The sequence below is a fragment of the Marmota monax genome, unplaced genomic scaffold, assembly GCF_021218885.2.
Source record: "Marmota monax isolate L192 unplaced genomic scaffold, Marmota_monax_Labrador192_F-V1.1 WCK01_AAM20220418_F8-fsc00003, whole genome shotgun sequence".
In the NCBI taxonomy this organism is placed as follows: domain Eukaryota; kingdom Metazoa; phylum Chordata; class Mammalia; order Rodentia; family Sciuridae; genus Marmota; species Marmota monax.
Window position 1 is genome coordinate 25,034,360 of NW_026694084.1, and position 12,335 is coordinate 25,046,694.

The following is a 12,335-nucleotide window of genomic DNA, read 5'->3' on the forward strand; positions in this document are numbered from 1 at the left end:
CTTTATCTACATTTCAGAATATTTCCTTGAGTTAGTTGCCAGAGGGCAATTTCTAAGGGCCACCTTTACGGTTTTAATGTTCTTTACTTATTGCCAAATTGTTCTGCAGAAAAGATGGTTATTCTTTCCTTTGAGATTTAATCCCAAGATCACTTTTGTTAGCAAGAGAAAGACATGGGGAACATTGGAAGCCTCTGTGGTCAGCTGCCACATCAGCTGATGAATGTCACCTCGGGAAAAGTTCAAAGTCTTACAGGGTGTTTGCATCATATCTGCAAAAACATCTGGTTCACAACTCTCTGGTACCCAGCATTTAAATTCAGTGCAACCTAAAAATTGTCAGACCAAGTACTGAGCAGAGGCACCCCTATCCTTTTTAGTCTCGGGATGTTTCTCCTGGCCTGCGCACTGAAGTGTTTAGTTAAGAGATAGTTTTCAATAAACTGTTGTCACTTGAGAATAAACAGTCTGGACCATGTACGGTTTATTTGGGATACTGAAAAAATAAACAAAATTCAGGGTCAGCTTCCTTCTTGTCTTTGTAGCACTTTCTGGAATGTGTGCCCCCAACCCTTCCCTTTCTTCCCTGTAGCAGAAGTTTGATTTAACATAAAGCTATTTATTTGGCATTTCAGGAAAATCCTTTTCTGAAGAACTTCAGCAATGAATGGCTTTGGAGTCCTGCTTCGAAACAATCAGTTCATCCTCCTGCTCTTCTTTCTCTTGCAAATTCAGAGTCTGGGTCTGGATATTGATAGTCGCCCTACCACAGAAGTCTGCGCTACACACACAATTTCACCAGGACCCAAAGGTGAGGAAAGAAACCCTCAATCTCTTGTAGTAAAGACCATCTCTTCCCTTATCCCCACTCTATGTTCTCAATGACTTTCCTTTATCCCCTTTATCAACTTTCTCCCACCTATATTTTGGGAAATCACTAGTAGGTACTTATTTGAAGTCTTCCCTGATATTAGGTAAGAGAAGGTTGGGAGGAGATGTAAGCCCTGGGGTAGGAATCTGATTGAATTTACCAGGGGACAGAGGAAATCTCCTCCATCATACCCACAGGAAGATTTGCATCCAAGTCATTGTTCTTCAGAAACACTTTCTTTAAGAGCATCTAGCTCTATTCTTGGGCTGGTTTTCTTCCTCCCCTTTCTCATACTGATTCTGCTAAAGCTATTTAGGCAAAAGTTCAGTGAAAGAAAACTTAAATCTTAAACATATTTTTCATTAATTAATTGGCTCCTAGGTTCCAATGAAGAGGATGAATTTTGGGGGGTGATGGGGTGAAAGATTGGAGGTAGTGTATAAATGAACAATTCTTTATTTGAAAGTAGAATCTTTGAGGTCAAGTGCCTTTCGCTGAAGAATGATTGAATATTGCAATTTTTTTCCAAGCAGAGCCAAGGTCCAAATATGCTTCAAGCAACTGGTTGAAAAAAAAAATTTAAAAATAAAAAATAAATCTGCTTTCCTGGCTTCAGCTCTTACCCTTTTGTTCTGAAAGTGGTCACTGCACTGCAGATTGGTGCTCTCTTATTAGTAATTCATGCTATGCTTCTTCAGGCTATAGGGCAGAAGAATTGCAGCTGCTTAAAATTTTAAGTAGAAAAAAGGGTCTTTCCAAAAACTGTTTTTTAAAACGCCTGATGTTTGTCAGTTATTTAAATGTGTATTGCTTAAAGTGCATTTTTTAATCAGTGAATTAATTTCCTCCAAAGATTGCAATCCAAGTTTTAACCTTTGATACCATAAAATAAATGCAAGAAGGAACAATGAGACCTTGGGGCTTCCAAATAATTTCTTGAGTGAATAAATGAATAATGTGAGGGCAAATGTTCAGAAAAGAAAGTTTTGATTAGAAATAAAGTATTTACTTAAAACCATTACTGTATTTTCCAAAGAGTGTAGGAAACTTTGTGTTATTACTGTGGTGTCATGGACAGAGCTGAAATTAATGTTTTCCTTGATTGTGTAAGTGGGAGGGTCTGTTTAAAAGGAGCACCAGTAAATCATTTTCCATGCACAGAAACTGTAACTTTCCAACTGAAAGAACAATAAGGTATTATTAAAATAATTTCCAAGATATAATATATGTCAATGTAACAATTTCATTCATTGCAATTTAACTGGCATATGTTGAAAACTTAATAAGTGTCAGGCACTATTTTAGGCACAAGATGTACACAGGATAATATGTCTAAGTGCCATAAACAATGAAGAGGTAAATAATTTATGGGGGCACAGAGGTCAGAGCAGATTTTCTAAGATGATAGTGACTCAGATGGGTCTTAGGTAAGAATTGTTTAGGCAGATCAGAATACCCAAGGAATGGGTAAAGCTTAACAGAAACTAGAAAATGTGCTGAATGCACTTGGCTGAAGAATCCCCTTAATCCTTGCTCTTTTTTTTTTTTTGACCAGAGATTTAATCCTGGGGTGCATAGCCACTGTAACACACATCCCTAACCCTTATTATGTCTTATTTTGAGACCAGGTCTCACTAAATTCCTTAGGACCTTGCCAAGTTTCTGAGACTGCCTTTGAACTTGCAATCCTCCTACCTCAGCCTCCTGAGCGGCTCAGATTATAAGCATTTGCCACCATGCCCTGCTTAATCCTTGCTTTTAAAAAATTAAAAAGTATAGATAAAAACCTTAAATCTTTCCAAGAAAAAAAGCAAGGAGTATACTTTAGAAATCCTTTGAAAGCATCTTATTTTACTTTATTGTTTTAATCAGGATGTAATTAATATTTGCTGAATGTCAGCAGGCTGTCTACCCTGTATCCTTTTATCATTATTTCTTCACCTACCACAAAACTCTTTCCCATTACAAATGCTGTTACAATTTCAAGGGATGGAAACTTCCTTAACTCTATTCTTGAGTCTGTGTAGAATTATGAGATTATTACAACCAGAGTATGGCAGGATGAAAATGTGACACATCTAAGGAAGAGGGACACTGGAAGAGGGACTCAAGATGCCATTTCTTCTCTTCCCTGGAGCCTGGGGACTTTGCATCAAAAGCATTCTAAGTTCCTTCTTAATAAATAGATGCCATGATTCTGGAATGTACTGTACAGCCCTGGAGTCCTTGGTTAGATGCCGAGGGTTTAAAGCTAAAATAAGGAACCTTCCTAGGAGTTAGGTCTACAGGGTAAGTTTGGGATTAGACTGCAGACTCTTAGGATCAACACTTGTTTCTTTCTCTACAAATTGCCTACAAATGTACATGGAACTATCTAAGCATATTTATTACTGCTTTTCCTCTACAATAGGTGCTATGTGAGATATCGTGTGCACAACAAAAAACAAGATATGGCAACTTCTCTCAAATATAGAATACCATCTCTACTTCATTCCTTTATGAATACTGTAACAGCCCCTCCCAACCCCAAACAAGGCAGACTTGGATCTTTAACTCCACAGAATGAAAAAACAAAATGCTCAATGGCTAGATAAACACTTCAAAGGGCTGGGTTATCACTTTTGTTAATATATTTTTCCTAAGACTAAGTGGTCTGTATTTTTGACTAACCATCTCATTACCTTATTTACTGGCACTGCAGCACTGAGCTCAGAAGCTCTAGATAGTATGGGAAACAGACAATAAAAGGAACTAACTTTAATCTCATATAGGAAATATGCAAGTTATTTTGAGTTTCAGTTGGAAAACAACCAGTAATACTATTCAGTTATAGAAAAGTTGCCCAATATAAAGACATTATTTTAGAGTACAAGTTCCTAAGTATCACTTAGTGGAAAGAAAGGCACTATGTATTCAGTCTGCTTGATCTTCAGCTTATTATTATATCTACTTTTTGCTTCTGTTTCTTTATTTGAAAAATGAACCTTCATTGTAGACTTGTCCTGAAAATATTGAAATAACCAAACATCAAAAATAGATATGTAACAATTTTCCCTAAGTTTGTTAAGTAACAATTCGGGAAATAAGCATCATTACAATTATCAAAACTTATTTGTTGAAAGTCACCATTATTTTTCTTTCTGTGCCTTAATTTGTTGTTTTATGCTGCTTTAGTAGAAAAGTGCTGTTTTTTCTACCCTTGGTGGTTTCTTTTAGAAACTTATGTGAAATTCTGACCCCTAGTGGTTTTACTTGAAAACAACAATGACAAGAAATTTAGAAAATAACTTTTGAATTAGCAAGACATATTTGGAAGATGCTTTAAAATGTTCAAGGAAATTCCAAAATTTTCACAATTTTCCTATGTGGTGGTAATTCCGTCAACATAATGTAAGGAAACAATCTCAATGACTGCCCAGAGTCTTTCAGCAGATGTGAACAGGGAACTTAAATTTGACCTCTGGACTCTGACTATAAGACCGTTGTCATTACATGACATCCACTAGTTTACACTAGCTATATATTGGGTTTAAAACAGACCTTCTGGGTCAGTGGTGCACATCTGTAATCCCAGTGACTGGGGAGACTGAGGATGGAGGACTGCAAGTTTGAAGTCAGCCTCTGCACCTTAGGGAGATCCTTTTCAAAATGAAAAGGGCTGTGGATATAGTTCAGTATAGAGTGTCCTGGGTTCAATCCCAACACTCTTTCTCTCCTACACACACACATACACACACATACACACACACACATGCACATGCACACACACAATAATCTGCTGGCCATATTTTTGGTAATAGCAAGTGACTAAGACAATGGGGTTCATGCAACCCCATAGCCCAACAGTTGCATTAGACACTAAAACATGCTGAAAGTTTATGGCATATTTCCTTTCTGAAAATCAACCAGGCCTTCATTAGTTGGTTTGGAAATCAATGCTCTGTTACCCTATTGCCTATCTTGGCTTCTGCTAGCTTCTTAGTTTTCTTTCAATGGCATTTTTGTCTTTAGGGTCTACAAGGTCTTTTCATATCTGGCTTCTCCCAACTTCTCCCACATCATTTCAAACTACTCCTCTGCCTGTACCTTCCTCTGGACATTCTGGTCTTGTTTTTCATTACTGACTCAGAGCCGTGGTCTCTGCCTGGTTCTGTCTTCCCAAGGATGGTTCTTTCTCATTGAGATCTTAGCTCAATTGCCCTACGCACAGCAAGCCCATGCCTGGCTTCACCTGTCCTCTTCCTAAGACATCTTACTATGTTCACAAACTCACTATTAAATGAGAACCTCTTGTGCATTTTATATGTGTCCAGTCAGGCCTAGAATGCAAGCTGCATGAAGGCCAAGACCCCACCCATTTACTAAATTTGTTATCCTAGCTCCTGCACATAGTGGGTACTCATTAACATTTTTGATTAAATAAATAAATGAATTCAAATTTTTCAATATCCCTTAACATTTTAGCAACAATGTAAACTGTTAATACAACTTCATAATATCCTGTCTGTTCATAAAAAATGTTGTAGATGATCCTAAAAAGGGTTTTTTCCTGTTGGAGGGCATTGTGATTGTGTCCTTGCCAGTGGCCACTGATCCTCTGCTAAGTACAACTGTGCCACTTCTTCCTTGGTGCTCCTGTCTCAGCCCAGCCCACACACTGACCTGCTGCCACCTCATTCAACTAGAAGAGTTTTGGGTCACTTTCTAGAACATGGCAACTCCTGAGAGTAGCCATCACTACTCTTCCATTCATGTGGCCTGCGATGAATCACAGGGCAGAAAAAGACTGTCTCCCCCTTCAGCAAGGCTCTAATGACACTGTCAATCAGTGTGTTAGTATGACTGTCAAGAGCTGCCATTTGCAACAGTGCAAGTGCTTTACAACCATATTTCAATTTAAGTATCTCAACAGACTTTGAGGGGGAAAAAAAACATTGTAATTCCCATTAGACAGATGAAGAAACTGAGGTTCAGAATTATTAAGTCACTAGCCCAAAGCTGCAGAGATGGAAGGGGCAGGGTAGAATCAATTCAGTTACAGTTGGACTCTGTGTGCCGATCAGACTGCTAAACCTTCTAATCAGTGGGAGGGGCTTTTAGGCAGGTTTTTACTTAGAGATTCCATTGATCCTCATGGAACTCACGTTTGGAGAGGCCAGGGCATACGTCTGAGTGCCAGACTATGCAAGGTGTGCACAATTGCCTCTATTTGGTAAGTGAGGCGACACCATGAGGGAAATCCTGCAGAGCTCATACCTATTTTCTGGGATAATTTCTTTTTTAGTGAATCCTTTAACTACAAGAAAATGAACTTCTATTTAGCCATCCACTATTTTACTAGATTTGGCTCCATATCCCAGCAATGACACAAGTTAGGTTACAAATCCTCAAATACTTCTCAGCCTCCATCACAGAGGCTTTCTTGAGATTTCCCCAATCAGAGACATGCCCAGGGATATCTGGATCTCAAACATTCAAACCAGTAGTCTTACTACTTGCAAGGTAACTCTCAGAGATAATGTGGTTGAACCCCAGTTGTTTTTGCTTTTCTGAATACAGAGTCCCAGAGAAGTTAAATAACTTGCTCCAAATTACACAGCTACTAATTGGTGGCAAAGCTAAAACTAGAATTTAGACTGCAGATTCCTGGAGTTGTCCCATTCCACTCTATTACATAATTGTACTCATCTTTTATCATTCTCATTAAGCATGGAATAATCCTTCAGTGTTATAAATTAACGTAAGAAAAAGAGTTCAGTGTTTAAACATGGCACAGAATTGCTTTAACTCGGTCACCTTGATATAAGTTAAGCTGCATATTCCTTTTTGGTGACTTTATCAGACTGGTTAAGCAAGTAGGCAATTTCCCCAAAACTTTTTTATTAATTATATCAATTTTTTAGATTCTTTTATTATTCATTTTAATATATATTTTACGCATAAGGACAGACCAATATTTTAGGTGGTTTGCTATTTTAAATTCTATATTTCAGGGTGTGGATGTCTGGAGCCTTTTTTTCCCTCTTCTCCCTTTGAGTAGATGCCAAGAAATTTCAAGGTCAGGAGAGAAAGAACAAAATTCCAATCTATCAAAATATGGATAAATACGAGTCAGGTACTGACTAGTAATGATAAAAAAAATTGTTTGCTTCATTTTAATAAGAACACATCCTTTACCAATGCCATTTATCTCCCTAACTCTTTTATGTAATAATTTGGCTATATATCAATCACTAGTAGAGACCATGATGTTAACCACTTGCATGTTGGTTAAAATCGTGGGCTTTGAATTTGATCTCTGCTACTGACCTAGCTGTGACCTAAGCTTCAGATTTCTCATCTTCAAAAGGGAGATACAAATATTACCCATCTCAAATGCTTATTTTAAACATGCTAAAATATGGCTAGCGTATAAGTTAGCTATCATTATTTCTTGCATTAGCTTCCATTGATGTTGTTAATCACCATAGTTCTTTCTCTCATCCCCTCCCCACCGCCTCGTCCTCTCCAGTTCCTAAGGTAAAGCTAATAAACTGTAACACTATCTCCCAATAGAAACCCACCAGGGACAGGCCACCACCTTCTGCCTCTCACTGTAATTCCCTATTTTCAGTCCCACTTCAAAGTCAGCCTCCAATCTTCAATAGCTCATGAACTTGAGGTCACCCTTTCTCTCCACTAATATTGCCTTGTTTCTGCAGTTCTCCATCTGGTCCTGGTGTTCCTTGTTAGTAACATGAGAATGATAACAGTATAAACACCCCTGGGGTTAAAACAGGGATGCAGTGGGTTTTAAGACATGCTAAACTTAAGCTTGAGTTTTCTCATCAATGGCATGGAATGATAACAAGGCCATTCCTCCATAGGGCTGAGGTGAGCAAGAGTGAGTTAAGACATGTGAAGCTCTTGGCATAGAACAGACTCAGTGTCAAGCACTCTGTCAATGTAACCAAACTGGAGGTTAGCAGGACCCAAAGGAGAAAGAGACTATGCTTCCTCAGGTCTTGTACTTTTTCTTTCTTTAAGAAATGTTTTCCTTCAGTTACCATCTGTTCCACCAGCAGGGTGTTCTATTGGCTCCAGTGGTTGATGACATGGGTAAGCCAGGCACAACTGTTCTCTTTCTTACTCTTCATGTTTGTGTTTACGAAATTTGACTTGTGAAAACTTAACAACTCAATTGGAATGATTTTATTAGGCCTCCCCACATCGTCTCATGATATTCTATCCCTTCTCCAGTTTGTCAGTTTTCTGCATCACATATTTTATTTGTGTACCCTATAATTTTAGAAAATTTTTTATTATGTTTTATAGCTCTCACTGCTCTTTTAGAAAAGAATTGTAAATATGTACAGTAAAAACCTGACATGCAGAGACTCAAGTGAGGTAGCATCTAAGTAACTTAATACTTTTCATATTATTCATGGTGATTGTGCTTGATTTGATACTGGGAGCATCATTTTAGGTCTCTTGTGACCATTAGTCTATACTTGCATCTGTTAAACAAATACATGCACATAACTCTTGAGAATTTATAAAGGGTTTATTATTTTGTCTCAGCTCTCCTGACTTAGGTAGAGGTTACTTTCCTTATTGAAGAGAAAAAAAGCTTCTCTTAGATATGATTTGACTGCATAGCTGTGAGGGAGGATTCTGAAGAGAAATCCAGTGCCTACTTTACCTCCCTAACCATGAAGGCAGGAACCTAGTCCACTTGGCTGTTGATGGGAGCTGAGCTCACTTAAATAGATAGTCTTCTCTCAGGAAAACAGCCATATCTTAATAAAGCAGGTTAGATATAATAAAGAAACCAAATTCCTTAAGGAGGTGGCTCTTATTGTTCTCTCTATTCAAGAACTTCTAGAGTCTGAGGGTCATTTATTTGCTGCTATGAGCCAGTGTATATGTAAGACACTATACTATTGGGTCTCCTCAAAAATAGTTTCAATAGTGTTGTTCAGTTAGGCCTGAGATAAACCAGTATCTAGAAAAATGATTTTGCTGTTCAGAGCCAAAAGCTGCAACAAAGTCACCTCTCTCTCATCAGAACACATGCTGGGTGACCAAATGACAGGACGACCAAATAGAGGAGGCCCATATGTCTAATGGGAAGTGGGGAGATGGAATAGGCAGCCGGTAGGGTAAATAGGTAATGTGCTCCAAAGAAAAAGGAAGGTCCCCATCGAAACCAGGTGATTTTGACACACCACAAGGAAGACCTCTGGAACTGTTTACCAGTGTCACCCTAGTGCCATGCTTATCACTGAGGAGCAAGACAGAACAATCCATCAATGATTGTGGGGCAACCCTGGTGTATGATCCTATTCACAGAGCAATGTGCTGCCAGGAAATTCATACAGAGTACAATACAAGGGAGGTGACCCACTTTCCTGGTTGGAGTGCACTTAAGAGGATGTTTGTTTTTCAAATTTAAATGAGCTTAAAATTTGAGTAACCTGTATAGGGAAGGTTTTCTTGTCTCCCCATGATCAGGGGAGGCAACACCACGTGGGTATCATTTTAACAAAGTTTTGTGCTGTCATCTCTTCCTGATTCTCTGACATTTTAATTCTGAGAAAATGAATGTGTGAAAAGCAACATGTCCAGCACTGACTGCTGTCAAAGGAACTCTGCCTTTGCCTACAAGTCTTTATTAACAGGAACTGAATCTCCCCAAATGCTTCATATCTCAGCTCATTCTCCTGTTCCCCTTCTTGTTTTACTTTTAAGAATATAAAAATGTGGGTGGGGATTAAGAAGCTATTAAGAGGCTAAGCATAGACAATTCAAAGTCAATTCTCCTGATTCCCGAGTCTCACTTTGTTAAAAACCAACACACTCCAATTTCCCATTAGCAAATTACTCATTTCCAAGACCTCCTTTGTTTCCTCCTTCCCCATAAAACTGTTAGGCATTGATAATGTCTTGCCCAAGATGGTGCTGAAATCCTTAAGACCCAATGTAGAGCTCGATAGCCAGTAGAAACACAATCAATATTTGTTCAATGAGTGAACGAGTGAGTGAATTGTGAAGCTTTAAACAACACTCTAGATCAAAGTGTTCCTCTATTATCACAAAAAACTCACACTCTAATTAAGTAAGTTGACATTAATACGAACAGTTAAATAAGAATGCATTATTTAAATAATACTCCAAGGCAGCAATTATAATGCAGTAACAGGAACCAGATGGTGAATTATCAAGGAAATAATTCTATCAATAAATTCATAGAAATTAGAAATTAACTTGAGATAAGACTCATGGGTAAAATTTATAAAGGGAGAGAAGAGCCATAGTTCTCATTACATTATTTATGATGTATTTTTTAATTGCAAGAGAATTTCATGCTAATGGTAACATGTAACATGTATAAAGATGTACAAAATAAAAACATGTAAAGAAAAGCTATTGGTCTTTCTTTATGGTCACTTTTTATTTCTGGATCCACTTCTACCATGTAACCATCATCAATGCCTTGATATTAATATTATTCTCTATATTTATTTATTTTTATTCTAAATAGTATCATACTAGATACATTACTCGCCAAGAAACATTCTATATGAAACGTAATGTGGAGCTCACTCCTTATCCAGAAAACCTTCTATAACTCATTACTTTTACTATCATTGAAGATTGTGTCATATCTTAAATACAAATTTAGCCATAAGAATGTAATATAAATTATTATATTTTTAATCAATTTTATGATATAAATTTTAGATTGTTTATGGGTTATATTTCTGCCACTGTATATTTTTTTATTGTTACTGTTATTCCCGTAAAATAAGTTCCCTAAGGTAAATTCGGGTATATATGTTTTTAATTTTAATCATATTGACTGATTATTTTTCATAAGTGTAGCAATTTAAATTGTCAAGAGCAATGAATGAGAACATTCAATTCTCTATATCTATAGTACCTTTGGAAATATGATACAGATATTTACATATGTATTAGTATACATATGTATAACTAATAAAGAACCTGGACACTTTTCATCTCTTATTTATTGTTTAAATATTTGGTCCATCTTTTTGATTTATTTATTGTCATTTTGCAAAGCAATTTGCAAATGTTCTTTGTAAATTAAGACTAATATTCATTTCAGTGTCTTAGTGTTCAATTTTTTTCTTGTCTATCATTTATTTGATAATAAACCTAGTACATTTATGTGGTGTCTTTCACCATATCAAAACTTTAATCTCATATGGTCACATATGTCCATCATTTACAACATTTGGTTTCTTCTCTAAGTGAATAAATTTCAAATAGAAAGAACAAGCATGTGCCACTCTGTGGAAACAGGACCTGAAGGGCATTTTGATGAACGATGAACAGACAGGTTGGACAGGAAGACAAGGTTATGTAGGTCAATGCCAGAAAATAACCTGAGGAATTTCCCTGGATGCCAAACTAACAGTCTGCATATTAGAATAATTAGTTTAGATTGGGCCTATGAACATAGAAGTACTGCTAAAACGTTTTGAATGGCACAATAGCACGATGAAAACCTGGTTTTTATAAAGATTAATTTGCAAGATGGTTTGGGAAACTGAAGTCCAAATCCAAGGAAACAAGTGTTGCAACACTATTTATTGAACAGAAAATATTCTAGGCACTTCAGATAAGTCAATAAAACAAACACTCTGGAGACCATTAAGGAATCACCTACAGGGACAAAGTTTGGGGCACAAGCACAGGCAGAGGCAAAGTAATGCAAGTGAGTATGGGAGGAAAAAGAAAGAATGGACATGAGAAAAATTGGGAATCCAGATGGACTTGAGGAAGGGGGAATGATCAAAGCTGAGCCTGGGAAATTCAGAACTAATCGGGAGACAAAGGTAAATTTGAAGAGAAAGCAGAAATATGGGGTGTAGGGCAGCCGTGGAAACAGTAGAATAGAAGCAGTGGTTTGTGTATTCATCTGGGCTGCTTCGCTAGATTATGGGCCATCACCACAGACCCCTAGAAGACTGAAGTCAATTTATTAACCAATCACTATTGAGAATGACATTTTAATCAATCACAAATTCATTTGACTGTACTGTCATTAAGTTCTCATTTATCCACCTTGTCTTTGGAAAAGCTGTTCCTTTTATATTGAGGATACTTATTGAGAAAGCACCAACACCCCAGACTATGCCAACAGCTAGGGATGCAAAGAAGGCAATGTATCACCCCAGACCCTCTAGGACTCTGCGTGGTATGGAGCTGTGAAGAGCAAAATCGGTGCCCTTCAGAGAGAGAGAGAAATTCTGACTCTTGACAAGGGAGGTGGAAGCAGGAACATCTGTACCTTGAAGACATAGACAGAGGAGGTGACCCATGACCTGTATCTGTAAGGTACATGGAGATCAACAGAAAATAAAAATCCACATGAGCTTTCACTTGTGAGGACATTTCATCACCAACCCACTACAATATAGTGACAAATTTATATGATTGCTTATTTGCTTTGCAC

The 12,335-nt window shown here is 37.4% G+C and overlaps 1 protein-coding gene across 2 annotated transcripts in view; it reads left to right on the forward strand.

Moving 5' to 3' along the window:
- Positions 1–436: 436 nt before the first annotated feature.
- The window catches only part of Colec10 (collectin subfamily member 10), a 36,956-nt gene continuing 25,057 nt past the window's right edge, over positions 437–12,335 (forward strand). Inside the window, exons 1-2 of one of the 2 annotated variants that reach the window (XM_046464942.2) lie at positions 437–520; positions 636–811. In XM_046464942.2, the coding sequence (XP_046320898.1) occupies positions 664–811 (148 nt within the window). In that variant the 5' untranslated portion in view covers positions 437–520; positions 636–663. Of the gene's footprint in view, positions 521–557; positions 812–12,335 lie in introns of those variants that run through there. The other variant, XM_046464940.1, reaches the window with a different exon arrangement.